Genomic DNA, 20,223 nt, shown 5'->3' on the forward strand with positions numbered 1-20,223 from the left:
TGAGATCTAGAGTTACCAGCCAAGACTCCTTGCCCAGCATGGGAAGAAGCTGCTGTAGGGTCAGCATTCTGAATTTTGGAACAATGAGGAATGTGTTTAAAGCGGACAGGTCGAGAATAGGCCTCCATTTTTTCTCTTTTCTTGGTACCAGGAAGAGTCTGGAGTAAAATCCCTTTCCTTGTTCCATAGATGGTACCTTTTCCACAGCTCTCATTCTTACTAATTGAGCTATTTGTTTTAGAGCTTCTGCCTTTTGATTTGGTGGTAGGTTTGGCATTCCTCTTTTTCCTGGTAGAGTATGGAAATGAAACCTGTAACCTTGGTCTATAGTTTGCAAAATCCACTTGTCCCTTGTGATGTAATGCCAGTTCCTTGAGAATAAGGCTAGCTTTCCGCCTAAGGGTGCTGCTAGTTGTTCCCTGGTAGGCGATGCCAGAGCCAAGTCACTGTGATTGTCCTGTTGCAGTGGTGGTGGCTGTGTCTGTGCCTCGCTGGTTGTTGCCCTGCCACTGGCATCCCCTGTAGGCACCCCTGGATTGATTTCTGCCTCTTGAACGCCTATTCCTGCCTCTCTGTGCTTTAGGAGAGTCTGGAAAGGACCAATTTTTGGAGGGCCAGTTCCTGCTAAACCTTGGAGGTTGGACCTGTAAGAAGTCTTTCACTGTTTGTACAGATTTTGCCTTCTCTTCCATTTTCTTCAGTACCTGCTGTGCAGGAGAACCAAATAAGTTGACCTTGTCCATGGGAGCATCTAATAGTTTTGATTTGACATGGTCCGGTAAGGCCTGTTCTTTCAACCATGCATGCCTTCTGATAACTGTGCCAGTCATGGCTGATCTAAAGGAAGCCTCCAGTGCATCATAGCCGCATTTTAAAGAATGGTTACTAACTTGCTGAATGTTATGTACCATTTCCTGAACATATTTCTTATCTAAAGGTTCATCAGAGGACAGTTTTTTAGTTAACTGATCAAGCATAAACTCCTGATATTGGATCATATGAAATTGGCAGTTCAAAGCCCTAGCTGACAGAGTAGCAGAGGTGTATACTTTTTTACCCCATCTCTCTAAGGACCTGGATTCCCTTTCAGAGGGGAGGGGATTTTTAGCAGAGGTAGATGCTACTGCCTTAGGCCCCTGGGAGATAGTCTCGGGATCTGCAAAAGGAGCCTTGTATAAATGGTGATGTGTGTCCGGGACCCTGTAGAACCTATCGGGCTTAGCAGGGGCTGGAGGTAATGAATCAGGAGCAGTACAAGCATCATTAAATGCATCATCTACAACAGAAAGAACTGGAGGTATAGCTAAAGGCCTATGTTGTGGTAAATGCAAAAAGGTTCTAAGCCTTTTCCTGGAGTCTGAGAAATCCTGGCCCTGCCACTGAAATTGTTCCCTCATGGCATGTAAGGTTTCCCCAAAGGAAAATTCCTCAGGTGGAGAGGCAGAAGGAATAGACTCTTCAGCATCAGAGTCTTCGTAAGGAGAATATGGAGCCTCTGGAGGGTCTGTATTGTCTGAATCATCAGAGGAATCATCCGTGGACACTGGCTCAGGGGGCACTGCTCTAGGTCTCTTCTCTGGAGGTGGATGAGAGGCCCTGTCTGGATGAGGTTGGGATCCCCTAATTAAAGAAATGAGATCCTCTGCCAGAGAAAGCATTTGGGAACTGGAGCTGGGCCTGTGAGAGGGGGGCTTAACAGGCACAGTCTTAGTAGCTTTAGCTGCTTTAGCCCTGGCAAAAGCCTTAATGGACATGGTTGCAGGAGGCCTAGCAGCTCCATGTGCAGGGGTAGATACATCCAAGGGAATAGTGTCTGATAATTCCTGAGAAACCACAACAGCCGGTTGGGTTTCAGAAGCCGATTCTGCCAGGTTAGAAGAGGCCTCGGTAGAAGGTATGGTTTCGCTGAAGAAAGGATCGCTTGCTCGGTTTCGCCGAAACCGAGACACTCGCGTTTGCTTAACTGCGGTTTCGCCGAAACCGCGGACCGCGAAGTGTCAGTCCTTTTCGCTTTTTGAAATTTGTGTAGTCGGAGGATCCGACGGCATAATATAAGCAAAATCAGAGCCGAAAAACTGTTCAGCAACTCCCACCGACGCCTAAGCGTCCGGTCGTTAAAAGAAGCACAGGCTAGACAAGCTGCTACGCCGTGGTCTGGGCCTAAACAAGGTAAGCAGTAAGAGTGGAAATCTTTATGAGGTATTTGTTTCCCACAAGTTAAACAGTTATTCACTTTTTCTGACATCGGCTGAGGCAAGAAAGAGTCCCCAACGGGTACTTAGCTTTTAGAAGTCTTCAAGTAGTATTCGGTAGTAGTAATCTCTGGATCTGACCGACCGCACTTGCGAACAGCTTCTGCTTCGGCGCCACGCCGCAAGAAAGACTGAGGAAAATGGCGCCGGCTGATGCCTTTATACCCGAAGAACTGCAGCTATGACGCCGGGTGAAGTGCAACACCAGCCGAAGCCAGACCCAGACTTTGGAATCCGGCCGATCAAGGGCTGCCTGACGACAGGACAACCCATTTGTAAGGACTGCAGATGCATCCTTGAAGGACATCTAAAGTGGAATAAAGTTTTACTGTTCATCTATCAGCATGTCACTTCTGAATTTGGTACCTAGTTGATTTGTTCACTTTTGCTGCATTTTTGTTATTGGTTCACGCTGCAGCAGGGCCACTTTTATGGTGATATTTCCCGGTGATTTATATACTAATTTGCTCCATGGTGTCTTGAGGTACTATTGGACATCCCACCTCCATTTCAGTCACAGGCAGTGGCCTATCCTTCAGGAGCACTTACACTTTGCATATGCCCATCAAGTATGCCAGTGTGGACACTACAGCAAATGGGGGCTCATTGTTCACATATACCTTAAAGTACTCAACTTGTCACGAATCACCCTTCTCAAGCATATATACAGGGGAATGAGTCACACCCAGATGTTACTTATGCCCTTCCTCTTGTAACTTACCTTTGTTGTAGTGTAGTAGTCGGTGTGTACACAACGAAAATACAAATAAATCCTCTCTCTACCGCTCCGGTACGATCGCGCTCCTTCCTGCAGCTTTTCTTTACAAAAATCACCCGAACGGTGTTTTCGCGCATGCGCATACCAGCGGAAAGACGCTGGTATGGGAAAACGTAAAAAGAAAGTTGGCGATGCGAGAAGAGCAAAACTACGCGGACAAGGAAAAAAAGTGAAATTAATTTTAAATTTAAATTTAAGGGTCGCGGGCCGCATGGAAGAGCTCTGAGGGCCGCATGCGGCCCGCGGGCCGCGGGTTGGACACTCCTGCTCTGGAGGGTCTGTATTGTCTGAATCATCAGAGGAATCATCCGTGGACACTGGCTCAGGGGGCACTGCTCTAGGTCTCTTCTCTGGAGGTGGATGAGAGGCCCTGTCTGGATGAGGTTGGGATCCCCTAATTAAAGAAATGAGATCCTCTGCCAGAGAAAGCATTTGGGAACTGGAGCTGGGCCTGTGAGAGGGGGGCTTAACAGGCACAGTCTTAGTAGCTTTAGCTGCTTTAGCCCTGGCAAAAGCCTTAATGGACATGGTTGCAGGAGGCCTAGCAGCTCCATGTGCAGGGGTAGATACATCCAAGGGAATAGTGTCTGATAATTCCTGAGAAACCACAACAGCCGGTTGGGTTTCAGAAGCCGATTCTGCCAGGTTAGAAGAGGCCTCGGTAGAAGGCATGGTTTCGGCTGAAGAAAGGACCGCTTGCTCGGTTTCGGCCGAAACCGAGACACTCGCGGTTTGCTTAACTGCGGTTTCGGCCGAAACCGCGGACCGCGAGTGTCAGTCCTTTTCTTTGCGTTTTTTGGAAATTTGTGTAGTCGGAGGATCCGACGGCATAATATAAGCAAAATCAGAGCCGAAAAACTGTTCAGCAAACTCCGACCGACGTCTAAGCGTCCGTCGGTTAAAAGAAGCACAGGCTAGACAAGCTGCTACGTCGTGGTCTGGGCCTAAACAAGGTAAGCAGTAAGAGTGGAAATCTTTATGAGGTATTTGTTTCCCACAAGTTAAACAGTTATTCACTTTTTCTGACATCGGCTGAGGCAAGAAAGAGTCCCCAACGGGTACTTAGCTTTAGAAGTCTTGGTAGTATTCGGTAGTAGTAATCTCTGGATCTGACCGACCGGCACTTGCGAACAGCTTCTGCTTCGGGCGCCACGCGGCAAGAAAGACTGAGGAAAATGGCGTCGGCTGATGCCTTTATACCCGAAGAACTGCAGCTATGACGTCGGGTGAAGTGCAACACCAGCCGAAGCCAGACCCAGACTTTGGAATCCGGCCGACCGAAGGGCTGCCTGACGACAGGACAACCCATTTGTAAGGACTGCAGATGCATCCTTGAAGGACATCTAAAGTGGAATAAAGTTTTACTGTTCATCTATCAGCATGTCACTTCTGAATTTGGTACCTAGTTGATTTGTTCACTTTTGCTGCATTTTTTTGTTATTGGTTCACGCTGCAGCAGGGCCACTTTTATGGTGATATTTCCCGGTGATTTATACGCAATTTGCTCCATGGTGTCTTGAGGTACTATTGGACATCCCACCTCCATTTCAGTCACAGGCAGTGGGCGTTACTACTTTTACAGGCGAGCTGACTCATTTGACCCGCTTGCCTGTGCCACAACCATCTTCCAGGTTGGTGTCTTCAGGCGGAGCCATGTTCGGAAGTAATACATTTCCTGGCATCTCTTCACAATGTGATGCAAGCTCAGCCTTTTTCCCCCATTTGCGATGAATGGTGTTACATGTCCAATCAACTGTGACAAAGTACTGTATCTGTTGACAATTTAGCTGTAAATGATAGATCAAGACTTTCCTGTTCATGTTCTATCTGAATCCAGTGTGCCCTTAACTTCCTGGCTTACAGAGTTTTTCCTTACGAAGTGGTGTGGGTATTGCTACAGATTATTTTTCTGCATCTAAGCAACTTCAATTGTTTGAAAAGAAGTTGCTGAAATATCGGAACTTGTAACTGGATAACTTTTTTAATGAATGCATGGCTCACAAATGAGCTCCTCTGGGACTTAAAAAGTGGAAATTCAGGAATGGTGTTTTCACAGATTCCGATTTTTATAAGAAATTGTTATCTATATTTAACAGACATGGCTGTGAGTTAATGATGTTGATTAACGGACATTAGATGTATGTTCTTCAGACAGAATTAAGGGTGTCACTTCTTGAGCTGGCAGATTCAGACTGAGTACTTACAACCCCCCCTCCGATCCCTTTGATAAATACCTATGAAAAGGTTTGTCTGTCTGACATTCATTAGGTCTTTAAACATACCAAGTGGTTTGTATCCAAGAATTTCAGCGGTTCTGAAGGAAATCTACTAAAGCTTCTTGTGGGTGACAAGTCCATGCCCATTATGAAACTAGATAAGGGGAGTGGGTACAGTCATTATGGACTCTGTAAGACTATTTGGCTAAAATGCTTGAATCCCTGCAGGATGGAAGTAAATATGTTGAAGTATCCAAAGTCAAGGTGGACTTTGCATACAAAAGGATCGTCTTATGCAAGGTATGTCTGATATCAAGATTTATACATTTTTAATGGTCCATGACCCTTGGCTTCTCACAGTTTTCTGAAAGACCAAGGAATCACAAGGACATTTTCTTTTTTGTCATTTCAGTTCTGATGTTCTTCTATGGAACAAAAGTACTTTACTAATGTGGAATAAAGTTCTACTGTTTACTGATCAGCATGTCATTTCTGAAGTTGGTACCTTGTTGATTCGTGGACCTTTGCTGCACTTTTTTGGTTACTGGTCCATGATGTTGAAGCAGAGGCTGCTTGTTGGATATTAACATTTAATAGATCTAAATAGAAGAAAGCTGTGGCTTGTATTACCTACTCTCTTGTTTCATTTTCTCAGAAATATTGCTTCTGTAACTACCTTGCACAAGTGATACCTTCTAAAACTGAAGGCAACCCTTACAGCACATGCTAACCCCTACAGCACATGCTAAGTATTGACAGAATACCAAGTAGTATACCTTCTCGAGGATAGAACGGCAAGATGAAGATAAGATCCTTCAAAAAAAATCTGCTCCAGTTCACTGACCGGTGATGGTATGCAGAGAAATCCCTATGGCATCAAACTGTCACATTCCTAAATAAGGCTGAGGTAGTAACTTTGCAACTCTATTGAAACGACTATGGCTAATGTACACCGCAGCCCTCCCTAAAAGTCTAGGCGTTTTACAGATGATGTGCCTGTTATGTGTTGGTATGCATCTTTGTGAACTGTAGGCCAATTAAAGTTCATAAGTCTGTAAGTAAATATTAGGCTGGCTGCCCTTGCCGGCCATTTTAAGCTTATCCAATTTCCCTTAAAGGCGAGTATCTGAACCTTGTAAATCCCCAACCGCAAAAACTTAAATATTGTTAAAAGCTTTCTCCCCTTTGCATAGCAGAGGGTGGTTTTGTTCAATCAACTTCTGGGTTATGGGAACAGCATGCTTCCACTCTGCTGATTTCTGGGTTCAGTTACAGCTCATACACAATAGCGCCATTATTTTCTCCCTGTAAATACAGCTCTACATTTGATGGTTTAGTTGCCAGCTAAGAAGCAACACTTGAAAATCTGAAATAAGTATAAGCACAAAACATTATATGGAAACTGAGTTTGCCTTTTTTGTCAGCAAAGGATAAAGGAGGAAATCCGACAGTGAAGTCTGTGATGAAGAGAAACCAACTCTGGCAATAAACACTGGGAAACAATGAAGAATTGCAAGTTTGTTAGAAACTGCTTAAAATTTCTAACACAATGCTAATGAACTTGGGAGTTCTCTCACAGGGTAACAGATGTTACTTTAAAAATTGTACGAAAGGAAAGAAAAATAGAACTGCAACACCATTTGCATGCACACTGACAGACTTGTTCAGCCTATTAAGCCAGGAATGACTGGGTACTCACCATCTCTCTATAAAACAAAGCTTAGCATCATAAAAAGTACTGCTTAAGTAGAGCTCTATGTACAGAATTACCAAACATCCAGGAACATATTTACCATTTAAGTTACGCCTAAGTTTAGCTTCTTTCTCTCCATCTTCATCAAGTCCTTCAGCTTTTAACTTCTTCCAGTTGAGTTCATCTTTCTCTTGTAGTTTCAGGTCACTGTGAAGCTCCGACAGTTTTACAGCAGAAAATTCTAACTGAAAGAGGAGTAAAAGCATACTATTAGTGACAAAACTACAAAAAAATATTGATACAAATATTAATTGTAGTCACTACTTCAGCTAGACCACACACACAAAATTTTAGGAACTTGGGAAGGTTCTGTCTTGACTTCTGAGTAAACTACCAAGTTTATGGAACAAATAAGCCTACTGACAGTGTTTTACTGAAATTAGACAGTTAAACTGCCACATCTGCAAACAGAGGAGACTCCTGTGGAGCATTCTGTTTCCTATCATCAGCAGTACTAGATACCTCTAACACATGGAACAACGGCGACTCTATCAAGGAAAACACCTAGAATCATCATTCATCAATGAAGAAGCCCACAGTTTGAGTACAATCACTATGAACTTTAATTGTAGAAAAAATAGCATCATTGTGAAAAATATGAGCTAGAAAGTCCAAAATGGCTGGGACTGGAGCTGAGAAGCCCAGACAGAGTTACTTTTCCACTTACTGGAACAGATCTTCCTGGTGTAAGCATTATAAGCCACTATCAAGTTTTTTTTGACAGGCGGAGTGTGTCCAGCTGTTCTGGCCATCGGGGAAACTTGAGCAGCCAAGTGGTGAGCTTCAGGCTGACTTAAATCTGGGTGAGGAAACCCTGACAAGTGTATGAGAAGATCCGGAACTGGATCCAGAGTCCAGGGAGGACACACTAGATGAGACCGCAGAGTGGGGAACCAAACATGAAGCGGTCAGAATGGGGCAATGAGAATGACTTTTCTCCTTCAACCATTAGGCTTTCTGAATAAACTTGGGGATTACAGGATGAGAAGGATAAGCATAAAAGACTGGAGGGTCAAGCGTGACCAGTGCATCTGTGGGTGACTCCCTGGGGGGGGGGGGGGGTTGGACAAATACTCGCTGCACTTCATGTTAGGAAGAGAGGCGAAGAGATTGCAGGAAGGTGGCCCCATTTTTGGGAAATCATGTCCGCTACTGAAGGATTCAGAGACTACTCATAAGGCATCAGAATGGTTCTGCTGAGCCTGTCCACTAAGATGTTGAACTTCACCAGAATATGCGTTGCCACCAGAAACCAGGTGGAAAAGATTGTCCACTCCCACAATCTCATGGCCTTGCAGCAAAGGGGATAAGATCTGTTCCCCCCCTGTTGGTTGATGTACCAAATTACTGACATGTCAGTCTGGATGGCAACAGTCCCAGTAGGAAGAAAGGCCTGAAGGGCTTGCAACGCCAAAAGCACCACCCTCATTTCCAGGACACTAACATGCAGCTTGGTCTCCAGGGAGGACCATGTGCCTTGGACCGTCTGTCCCATGCAATGCCCCCCAACGTGAGCAGGGAGGCATACCATGGTCATCGTGATCGAGGGGGGTATGAAGAACAAATGGGTGGCCTAGAAGGTGGTCAGACTGAAGCCACCACCAAAGAGAGTCCCGACAAACTCGGAACAGGCAGACAAGGTACAATAAAAAGTTCAAGAGACCACTGTACCACTAAGGTCCACTGAAAAATCCTCATGTGAAGGCGTGCAGTTGGTATAAGGGTGATCATGGCTGCCATGGACCCCAATGCCCGAAGAACCATACCTGCTGGGGGAAGATGGGTCTGAAGAATAGACTTTATATGTTGTTGGAACGACAATAACCTGTCTGGAGGCAGCAGCACCCTGCTCTGTACTGTACCCAACCGGGCACCTATAAAGTCTAACACCTGAACAGTTTCCAAGTTCAACTTGGCTAGACTGATCGTAATGCCCAGGAAAGGGGCCAGAAAGAGAAAGTAATCCTTGGCTTGAATCAGTCAATGCCTGTAGGGGGCGGAAAGGAGCCAATTGTCCGAGTAAGGGAAGACCTGAAACCCCTGCAGCCTCAGGTGAGCCCCCACTACTGCCATCATTTTGGTAAGCACACAGGGGGCAGTGGTGAGTCCAAAGTGGAGCACCATGAACTATACTGAAAATGACTGACTCCCAGACTGAAGCAGAGTAACAGTCTGGAGAGTCTGTTCATTTTCACATGATAGTAAGCATCCTGAGTTCTGCAGAAAGGGTAGAATGGACTGTAGGGTGACCATCTGAAACTTTGTCTTTGCAACAGACAGATTCAGGGTAGTAAAATACAGAATGGGTCTCAAGTCCCCTGTTTTCTTTCCGGACTGGTCTGAGGGGACATGCTGGATGATTAGTTTTTTTGAACAGCCTGGCAATTTTTATGGCTGCTACCTCCCACTGACCAGATGGAACATCTGGGAGGTTTCACTTCTGAGATGGAAGATGAAGGAACAGGATAGAATAACCTCTGGATATGATTTGCAGCATCCAATGATAGTTCTTGATGGAGTCTCAGGATGTTGGGTGCAGTGAAAGATTCCCCCGACTGCCTCTAGAGAAGAGCAGTCTGGCAATCCTTCAGGATTGCTGAAATGGTCTGTTGGAGAATGACTCGAGCCCCAGGTTGCTCGGACCCCCTCTGCCACGTGGGTGGAGTCTGTCATTTCTCCCTCTGCCCCTGGGGGAAGACTGACCCTGACTGTCCTGGGAAAAGCTCTGAGACTTCTGAAACCACAACTTCTTGACCCCACGCCAATTCCAAGAAAAGGACGATTGTGAAGTGGAGAAGTGTTTCCCAACGGCAGACAAGGTCTTCCCCTTCTTTCTTGTTCTGGGTAAGAGAGTCATAAACAGTTTTGCCAAACAAAGCTGACCTGTCAAAAGGGGTGTTTGTGAATAACGCCTTGAAGGGTTCAGAAAAATTTCAAAGCCAGAGCCAGGTGTGCCGCCTAATAGCAACGCCCATCTCGGCTGCCTAGAGGCACTCTCAGTTGCAAAAGAAAGAAGCCCCATGGACGTGCTCGAAATGGCAGTTAGGGTGGCCTGACAGGAAGAGAAAACCTTCTTCTCTGCTGACATGGACCCTGGTGACATGGGCCAAATAGTTCAGCACACACAGAGCAAAGGTGGCTGAAGCATACACCCGCTTCCCAAAGAGGTTCACTGCCCTAGACTCCCTGTCTGGAGGATGGACTGAGGAGCTCTCCTGGGCCAGCTCCTTCTTGGTGGCTGCCACAACCACCATGGCATCTACTGGGTAAGTTTGGACCAATAGGGCCTGTCCGAAGGAGCACTAAGAACCTTATCCGGGCACTTGGGAATGGGCGCAACTGTGCCCAGTTCCTTCCATGCCCTACTAGAGATAAGTTCCACCAAAGGATCTGTGGGGGGGGGGACACACCCAATATGTAGAAGGCCCTGTGCCAATCACCTCCATGAATACAGACTTGTCTGGGTTGGGTTTGAAGGAAGACCGCCCTCCTCTCTGGTGCAGATTCTCCATGACGTCCCCAAAAGATGCAGAGTCGGGGGGTGATCATGGGGAACTCTTCCCCCTCATCCAAATCTGTATGTTCCATGAGATTCCGGTGTGGAATCAGAGTGCCTCCTCTTGCATGTATACTTCCAAGGCACCTTCTTTGGGGGAAGGTCCGGTGAGGACTCAGAAGCTTCGGGGAATTTCTGAACAGGAACCTCCTGGGGCAGTCTAGCAACAGGCTGTGCCTGAGGGGGCAGGACAGAAGACTCTGGGTCAAGAAACAGAGAGAGCCAGGGCATAATACAAGGAAAGTATCAAGGCTCTCAAAAGGAGCCAAGAGGACCCTCTCAACCACCTCAAATGCCTAAGGCAAGTGGACCCAGAAGGCAGCACAACCTGAGCCAAAACTGTGAGCGTCGGAGTCTTCTGGATCACTGCCCCTGGTGCCGAAGGTGGAGTTGGAGCTGAGCTCTCCATCACCCAAGCTCCAAAGGGAAGGAAGGGACAGCTCCGAAAGCATCGCAGCCGATGCCAACCACTCCGAGAGGATGCTGAAGCTACAGCTCACAGAGTCAGTCCAGTCCGAAGGCATTGGAGCCAAACCACTCAATGTTATGTCAGCATCAAGGTATAAGGGGACCATCGGTGTAGACACCTCAACACTAGGAAACCTCGGACCCAAGGACTCCGAAGATGAAGGTCAGATCAGAGACGGAGATACTGGGAGGAAACTGGACTGCGTGCTCACAGACCCATAGGGGGATGGAGCAGGCGAGAAACAGCTGAATCTGGGCCCGAAAAAACTGCATCATACTGCCCACCTTGGCTTCAGACAGGCTCTGAGTGGACCAGACAGAGAAGCTACCGACCAGGGTCTGGAATGGCACCAAGGTGAGGCAGAGGCAGGAGACCTAGCTCAGGAACCCTCTGGCTCCGGGGAGAAACAGGGTGACCAAAGCAGAGTAGAACCCTGGACCAGTTCGTGTTTAGACTTGGCAGGAGGTTCAGTAGAGGAAGACTGGTCAGGGGACCTCTTCTTCAGCTGATCCAGCTCCTTATGCCTGACCCACTGACCTTCCCCAGGCTTCTTGGTGGGAGTTTGAGTCCCAGAACCAGAGAGAACAAAGGTAGAGGCCTTTTAAGATAACTTTGTTCTTCCAGTCAATAAGCACGTGGGTGTTGAAGCCCGCACAAAATCAAGCAGGAGAAATCAAGGTGGGGAACCCCCAAACACACCACGCACAGTATGTAGCCATCAGATGGAGGAATCTTGTACCCACAATCCGTACACTTCTTGAACCACAAATTAGGAGTGTTGGCCATGGGGACAAGAAGTGCATACACACACACGCACAAGAATGGTAGAGAGAAAAGATATCAAAAAGTTTTTACATGAACCAACACAGGAATAGAAGGTTAGGAAGCTAGGAGGATAGACAGAAGAAAAAACACAAGAAAAACTTATTGTGCAACTATAAAAACCCTGGAGGAGCTTAGACAAATGGTGACCCATGCTACTCAAAACAAGAAGCCAACGAGATTGGGGAGGAGGGAAAGCTGGGCATTACTGGTAAGGGAGGAGCTTGGATTTCAGCTCTGATGCTGGAATATATGTCCGATTCGGATTTGTGCTGGATCCGAGTCCCATAGGTTGAAGACCAAATGAAAAAAACTTCTTCACATCTTTAAATACATGCAACTTATCAAAAGAACTTTACTATGGATATACTGCATATTAATCAAAGGACTGGATTCAGAAACAGCTGCACTGCTCAAGTAAAAGCTGCAGTAAAAAGGTGATGTTTCTGAGACGCAGTGGTTTGCAATTCAGAGACAAAACTAACACCTTATTTGCATATCTCTGAATCACTAGTAACAACCACAAGTACAGATCATCACTTTCTTACAGCAGTTAACATTAGCGAGCAATGCAACTTGTTGGCAAAGGCACCGCTCATTCACTATTCCACACATACCCCTCCTCCTGTTTGTCAGAATGTTCCCGATAGTTTCCTTTTTTACGCTCTCATAAATCCCAGATGATTGCAGTCATTAATGCCACACAGTTTCACAAGTCACATCCTTCAGTAACTGTATGCTTGTGCAAAACGTACAGTTGTTTAAGACCTTCTTACCCACAACAATTGCTGTTCAAATTTCTTCACTGCTGCAGTAGCCTACGGGTAACTCACTCACTCTGGCTGCTGGTAAACTTCCCTCCAAAAAGGGTGCAGCCTATCAGCAACTACAGTGAGATGACTCTTCAGGATTTTACTGCTCCGAGAAAGGAAAGTCATAAGCCAACAACCATCAATCAATAGACACTACAAAACTCAAAATAGCCATAACAAAGGAGATTGTGTCCCAGCTCAATTATCTATAAAGGGGGGATGGCTGGTGGGTGCAGTTACTGCAAAAATGAAGAAATTTGAACACCTACTGTTAAGAAGGACTTGCGCAACTGTACTATCTTCTTCATTGTCACTGCTGCAGTAGAGTATGGGTATATTCCTAAAGCTTACCCCACCTGAGAAGATGAAGGATAATGGTCCAGAAGCCCCTAGTGAGGAGTCCTAGGAAAGCCTGTCCTATATGCACAGAAAGGATCCACCAGTTTGTAGTGCTTTGTGAAGCTATGAGCAGAGGACCAAGTTGCTCCCTCTAGAATACTTAAGAGTCCAGCCCTTTCCAGTATGCAATCAAAGAGGATAAAACACCAGTAGAATGTGCCTTAACTGTGCCTAGAAGAGTTACACCATGGTGGCTATACAAAAAAAAGCAGAGGAACATCATCTGAATATAACTTGTTTAGACATGAGCTGGTCTTTCCTAGTCCCAACATTGGAAACAAACAGCTGTTCAACTTCCATGTCTAGCTGGAAAGACATCTCAAACAGAACTTTTCTTTTTTTTTTTTTTTTTTTTTTTTTTTTTTAAGGAGGTGGACAGAAAGTACAGTTGTGTACACTTACCATAAATGCACATGTTCGAGTGTATTCACTGTTGCAGTCATCACATTTGGGTTATCTGCTTGCAGTAGCCCTCAGTCGGCCTGATTATCAAAGTCTTGGGTCTTGCGTCGGTTGCGGTCTCATCTTCCATGACATCAGGTAGTCAGGGGTATAAAGCATGCAGCTGACGCCATTACATCAGTTTTTCTTGCCCCAGATGTCAGGAGCCCCCATAATGGGAAGCAATTACATACAAGGTTACACCTCCAACAAAAAAGCAAATACATTAAAAAGATTAGGCATAGTAAGCAGGAATAGAGGTATAGTCAATAGAAGTCAGGGGGCAGGAGGGAGGGTAACCGGGACTGCAACAGTGAATACACTTGAAAATCTGCATTTATGGTAAGTGTACACAACTGTACTACGTTCTTCGTGTTTCACTGTTGCAGTCATCACATTTGGTTAGATTCCCAAAGCTAAGGATGGGAGGAAGTAATTCGATAGCATTAGAACCAGTTATAAGGCCCTGCAAAACTGCAGTGGCAAAGCCAGCTTTGGATTTAGAAAAAATTGGCAAGTGGTAATGCTTGGTGAAGGTATGTACAGAACTCCAGGTAGCAGCTTCTAGGATGTCCCTGGTAGGGACACATCTGAGAAAGGCTGTACAGGTAGATGCAGCCCTGGTTGAATGTGGTCTTATCACCTGTGGGGTAGGTTTTCCATGGTGCTTATAGCAAAAATGAATGCAATGGCCTATCCATTTAGAAATGGTTTGCTTTGAAATGGCCTTCTCCTCTGCCCCTGCAGCAAATGCGACCAGCAGCTGTTCAGATTTCCTGAGAGGCTTAGTCCTGTCCAAGTAAAATCTAAGTTGCCTGTGCACGTACAAGGAGTACAGTATTCGTTCCCCTTTGTTCTGTGGATTAGAAAAGAAGGTTGGCAAATGAATGGACTGATTAAGGGCCACACTGGATACCACCTTGGGCATGAAAGAGGGATTGGTCCTGAGGGACACCCTGTCCGCATGAAAGATGATGAAAGGCTCCACTGCCATGAGGGCCTGTAATTCAGACACCCTTCTTGCTGGAGTGATGGCTAGAAGGAAGGCTGTTTTCCAAGAAAGGAATTTCAACTCTGCATTTGTAGCTGGCTCAAAGCGAGGAAGAGTAAGCTTTTCCAATACAAAGTTAAGGTCCCAGGCTGGAGTAGGGGCTCTCCTGGCTGGTCTTATGTTGTTGGCCCCTCTGAGGAATTGCTTCAGCAGTGGATGAGAGAAGAAAGGTGGCTCTGTATTGTAATGAGCTGAAATGGCTGAAGCATGAATTCTGGTGGAAGAAAAGGAAAAGCCCTTGTGAAGCATCTCAGTTAAGTACTGAAGAATATGAGGTAAATTGGGCGCTGCTGTGCTCATCCAGGAACAGAATCTTTCCCATTTTTCAGCATAGGATTTTCTAGTACTAGGCCTCCTTGCCTCCAGAATGACATCCATCACTTGCTTACTGAGGGATGGTAATGGAGAGATCAGGTAATTAGCCAGGCTGCCAGGATCAGGGTTTGAAGCTGTGGGTGCAGAATTTGGCCCTCCTGCTGAGATAGCAGGGCAGGGGTCTGCGGCAGGTGCCAGCAGTGACACACTGTGCAAGAGGGGATCCCAGTGTTGGCGTAGCCAGTCTGATGAGGGGGTACCAGTGTTGGCGTGGCCAGTCTGGTGCAATCAGTATTGTCCTTGGTTTGTCCAGTTTGATCTTTAGTAGCACTTTGGAGACGAGAGGCAGAGTGGGAAAGGCATAAACTGATAGGATTTTCCAGGAGAAGGACAGGGCATCCACTTTCCAAGTTTGTTTGTGGGGAGTCCTTGAGCAGAATTTGTCCAGTTGGTAGTTCTGGGGGGAGGCAGGCAAACAGGTCCATCTCTGGGATCCCCCATTTCTTTCTCAACATGTTGAATATCTTTGGTTTGTTTTCACTTGTGTGGGTCCATGAGATTTCTGCTTAGGTCGTCTGCCAGTGTATTAAGATTTCCTGGCAGGAATTGAGCCAGTAGGTGCCCTTGGTAGCTCAAGGCTATGTTCCACAGAGTCATCGCTCGTCTGCAGAGAGGGTATGAGCGAGTTCCCCCCTGCTTGTTTATGTACCACATAACAGGGGTGTTGTCAGTCTTTACCAATAATTGTCCTGGAAGAATGTGGTCCTTGAAGGCTGTCAGAGCATTCTGTACAGCTAACATTTCTTTTTGATTGGTATGCAGCTGCATTTGATTTGGGTTCCATTTGCCCTGAATGCACTGCCCTGCCAAGTGAGCCCCCCAAGCATAGTCTGATGCATCTGTTGTTAGGGTTTGGGCAGCAGGGGGTAGAGTGAATGGCGGTCCCTTGTTTTGGTGGCAGGCCTCTGCCCACCAAAGGAACTCTTATCTGTAGACAAGGAATGATAGGAATCATTGATTCTAGATCCTGCGAATGTTGACACCATATGCTTTTTAGATACCATTGTAGTTTCCTCATATGCAGTCTTGCATATGGAATTAGTAGAATGCAGGAGGCCATGAACCCCAGGGGCTTGCAGTATTTTCCTTGCAGAAAGCTGGGTCTTTGTGGCCAGTAGTTTGAAGTAGGATGTCAAATGAACTTGTTTCTCTGGCATGAGGTAGGCCACCTGGGAAGTTGTATTCAAGCTTGCTCCCAGGAATACAATTTGTTGGCAGGGTGCAAGATGTGATTTCTTTTCGTTTATGGTGTACCCCAGAGAAGTTAGCAATTTCTTTACAAATGCCAGTTGATTTAATGGTATGTCCTGGCTTTCTGCCTGAATTAGGCAATCATCCAGGTATGGGTATATTTGAATATTTCTTTGCCTGCAAAATACAATGACTGGAGCTAGGCACTTTGTGAATACCCTGGGTGCAGTAGATAAGCCAAATGGCAGTGCAGAGAACTGACAATGCATGTAGCCTGCTCTGAAGCATAGGTATCTTCTGCAAGATTCCCTTACTGGGATGTGCAGGTAGGCTTCCATTAAATCCAGTGTTGCCAACCAGGCATTTTTGCCCAGCATGGGAAGCAGCTGATGAAGAGTTGGCATCTTGAATTTTGGGATGACCAAAAATGTGTTTAGGAAAGACAGGTCCAGAATAGGATGCCAGGAATTGTCTTTTCTGGGTACCAGGAAACGTCTTGAGTAGAAACCTTGTCCCCATTCTTCTTCTGGGACAGGTTGAATAGCCCTGATGCAAAAGAGAGAGAACTTGCTTTCGAGTCTCTGCCCACTGATTTGGAGGTAGGTCTGGCCAACTATTTGGGCCTGGTAAGACTGGAAGTGGAATCTGAAAACCCATTTGTCCTGGGTAATTAGTTCCCAATTTTTTGCATGCAGGGCGAGCTTTCCCCCTAAAGGAACAGTCAGTTGAGTAGGGCTTGGAAGGTTTAAAGTCGTCTTTGAGACAGTTTACCATAGGGAGGAATTTTACTACTCCCTGCTTTGGAAGTGGGAGCCCCCCACCCCCACCCCACTGCTTAGGCCTTTGAGTACCTTGGGACTGAAGCCTGGGTGTTCTGCTGATTCTGAGTTTGCACTGAGAAGGCCTGGAAGAGGCAGGAAAGGACCAATTCTTAGAGGGCCAATGCCTACTAAATCTGGGAGGCTGTCCTTGCAGGAAATCTTTAACAGTTTGCATAGATTTAGCTTTTTACTCCATCTTTTTAAGAACTTCTGCTTTGTTGCCAAATAGGTGGTCTTGGTTTAAGGGAGCATCAAGTCATTTAGCTTTAACATGATCTGGCAAAGATTGCTCCTTAACTCAAGCATGCCTTCTCAGTAAAGACCCAGTGACAGCAGCCCTGCAAGATGCCTCATATGAATCAAAACCACATTGCAAAGTATGTTTTCCAACTTGTTCAGCAGAATGCATTAAATCCTGTAATTCTTTATTTTCAGCACAGTTAGGAATCAACATCATTTTCTGTTTAAGCAATACAATAACATGCTGCTGATACTTTAACAAATGAAACTGGCAGTTTACGGCCCTAATGGCCAAAGTTGCAGAAATGTATACCTTCTTACCCCATCTATCCAGCGCCCTAGAATCTCTATCAGAGGGGGTAGGGCTTTTGGCAGTAGTAGCCTTAATGCCCTTGGGTCCCTGTGAAATGGTCTCGGGATCCGCAGTAGGATTTCTAAAGAGGAACTTGTGAGAGTCGGGAACCCTATAATACCCATCAGGTTTTCTGGGAGCAGGAAGTGTCAGGGGCCAAGCTAGAGTCCAAGAAGGCATCACTTACAACGTCCAGTACAGGAGGGATAGCTAAAGGACTGTGTTGAGGCAGGAGTTAAGAATTCCCCAAGCCTCTTTTTAGAGTCAGAGTAATCCTGGCTTTTCCAGCGGAAATGCTCCCTAAGAATATGCAAGGTTTCACCAAAAGAGAAATCCTCTGCAGGGGAAACAGAGGAAATGGAGTCCTCTGCATCAGAACCCTCATAGGTATGTAAGGGCAAATCCTGGTCATCAGAGAAAACAGAAATTTCAGACTCCTGATCAGAAGGAAAATCAGTCCTAGGTCTCTTGAAGGGGGAATGTTGGCTTCCTCTGATTAGAGTAATAAGCTCTTCAGCCATTCTTATTTGTTTTTTAGGCATGGGGGCCTGACCATGCGATCTGGACGTCGGTTTTCTGGGCATGGATCGAGTTTTAGGCCTTGAAGAAGATGGCATCAGTTTAATATGCAAGTCAGTAGGCCTGAATACACCCCTCAGAAGCCGGTGCCTGTACAGCGGCTCTGGACCCATCCAAGGTAGAGACATCCGCAGGTTCCATAGTTGAAGAAGCATCTCATGGCATACCGGACTCCGAATGGGTCTCAGTAGAGGCCTGCGAATCTGAAGTAGAGGGTATCAGGGGTTGCGAAAGCACTCACTGAGTACCGGCAAACTAGCGACTAGCTTTGGAGAAGCGTTGTTGGCAGCTTTGGACCTATGCGGTCTGTATTTATCTTTGCGGTTTTTCAGAATGTCGGTAGTCGGGTGGCTTACCGAAGCCATTTCTGGATAATTGAACACAGTACCAAAGTAATAATCAAATAACAGGAAGACCAACCGGAGTAAATGCTCTACTAAGAACAGCCAAAGACAAAGCAATAAACACCAAATGTTCGTAGAGCAAAACAATGGAAGGGATACAGATAAACCCAATATGCACGTAAATCCAAACGGTAAAAAAATCCAAAGTCTTCAAAATAGTAAAAACCAGGTTTATTCAGACGTGGCAAGGTGAGCGCTTTCGCTAAAATAGCTTCATCAGACCTTATTACACATCAATTAATAAAACAAATGATTTATATACAAAAAAGGGCGCCAATAGAGCAATCACTTATTAAAGGGACATGACCTAAAAACAACTTTAAAACACAAGTCATAAGACATAACTAAATAAAAATATAAAAATATATATATGTAGAAACATGTAAAAAACATATAACTAAATCATTTGTGATTCCTAAGCCTTCTAGACTTTAACAAAGGACGTATAGGGACTTTTCCATTGAGTCCTGGTGGCACATCAGCCCTAAATTTAATGATCCAATTGATCTCACGGACTTCTGTGTGGTTCTCAACATCGCCCCTCCTATGTGTTCTGGAGATTTGTTCTAGGATCCTAAATCTGAACTCATGATTGAGGCCACAATCTTTAGTGTGTTTAGCAAGTGCGTTAAAAAGATGACCTTTCCTGATGTGGTAGGCATGTTCACGAATCCTGTCTCTAAGCACCCGATTCGTTTTGCCTACATAGTAGGCTGGACATGCTGTACAGGATGCTAAGTACACCACGTCTTTCGACATGCAACTGCCCTTGGCCCGGATGGTATAGGCACCAGTCCCATAAGGATACCTAAAAACGGGATCAATAAGAATGTAAGAACAAAAATTGCACTTGTGACAGGGTACCATGTATGGTCCCTCTGTAGACAAATTAATAGAGCGTGCTCTAGGGTAACATAACAAATGCTTGAGGTTCTTTTTATTACGGTACACAAATCTAGGTCTATCTCCAGTTAATTCATTGACAGTAGGATCTACTGACAAAACATGCCACTGTTTAATGAGGATATCTTTGATGGTGCAAATATCTCTAGTGTAGTAAATGGGAAACATCACATTGTTGCCCTGCAATGAGAAGTCATGAGGCTGTTGTATAGGCCTATTATCTATATAGGACCTGGAGGCACCTTCAGAGAAATATGGCATGGCTCTATGCTCTCTAAGGGTGGTAATGGCTTCCATCCCTTTACTAAGATCTAGAGCACTGTAGCCACGTTCACTAAATCTCTTACCTAAATCCTCTAACCCTGTGGAAAAATTAAGATCACATGGTGTATATCTGGACAGACGCATAGATTGTCCACGAACTATATTACTATAAACATAACCAGGATGCATGCTGGAGCTATGTAGCAAGGTGTTCCTATAGCTGGATTTACGATACAACCCTGTGTTAACAATCCCTCCTGGTAACTTTTCCACATACACATCCAAAAATGGAATACTAATGTGAGACCATTCCATAGTAAAATAAAGAAACCACAAAGAGCTATTAATTTGTCTAAAAAAATCACTCAATTGTGTAGGTGTGCCTCTCCAAACCAAAAATAGGTCGTCCACAAAACGCCTATAAAAAGGTACAAATAGTTTATATAACTCATTCTGAAAAAGATGTTGGTGTTCCCATTCAGCCATTACTAGGTTGGCGTAGCTATTGGCACATGAAGTGCCCATAGCCACGCCATCCCTTTGTA

General features: G+C 45.4%; 1 protein-coding gene across 1 annotated transcript in view; it reads right to left on the bottom strand.

The window, feature by feature from the left end:
• LRPAP1 (LDL receptor related protein associated protein 1) overlaps nt 1-20,223 on the bottom strand; it is an 807,807-nt gene that overhangs the window by 542,540 nt on the left and 245,044 nt on the right. Inside the window, exon 2 of the mRNA XM_044071944.1 lies at nt 7,040-7,184. Coding sequence (XP_043927879.1) covers nt 7,040-7,184 — 145 coding nt within the window. The remainder of the gene's footprint in view (nt 1-7,039; nt 7,185-20,223) is intronic.

Source organism: Protopterus annectens, chromosome 5.part0 (genome assembly GCF_019279795.1).
Source record: "Protopterus annectens isolate FY-2018-M chromosome 5.part0, PAN1.0, whole genome shotgun sequence".
NCBI lineage: Eukaryota > Metazoa > Chordata > Ceratodontiformes > Protopteridae > Protopterus > Protopterus annectens.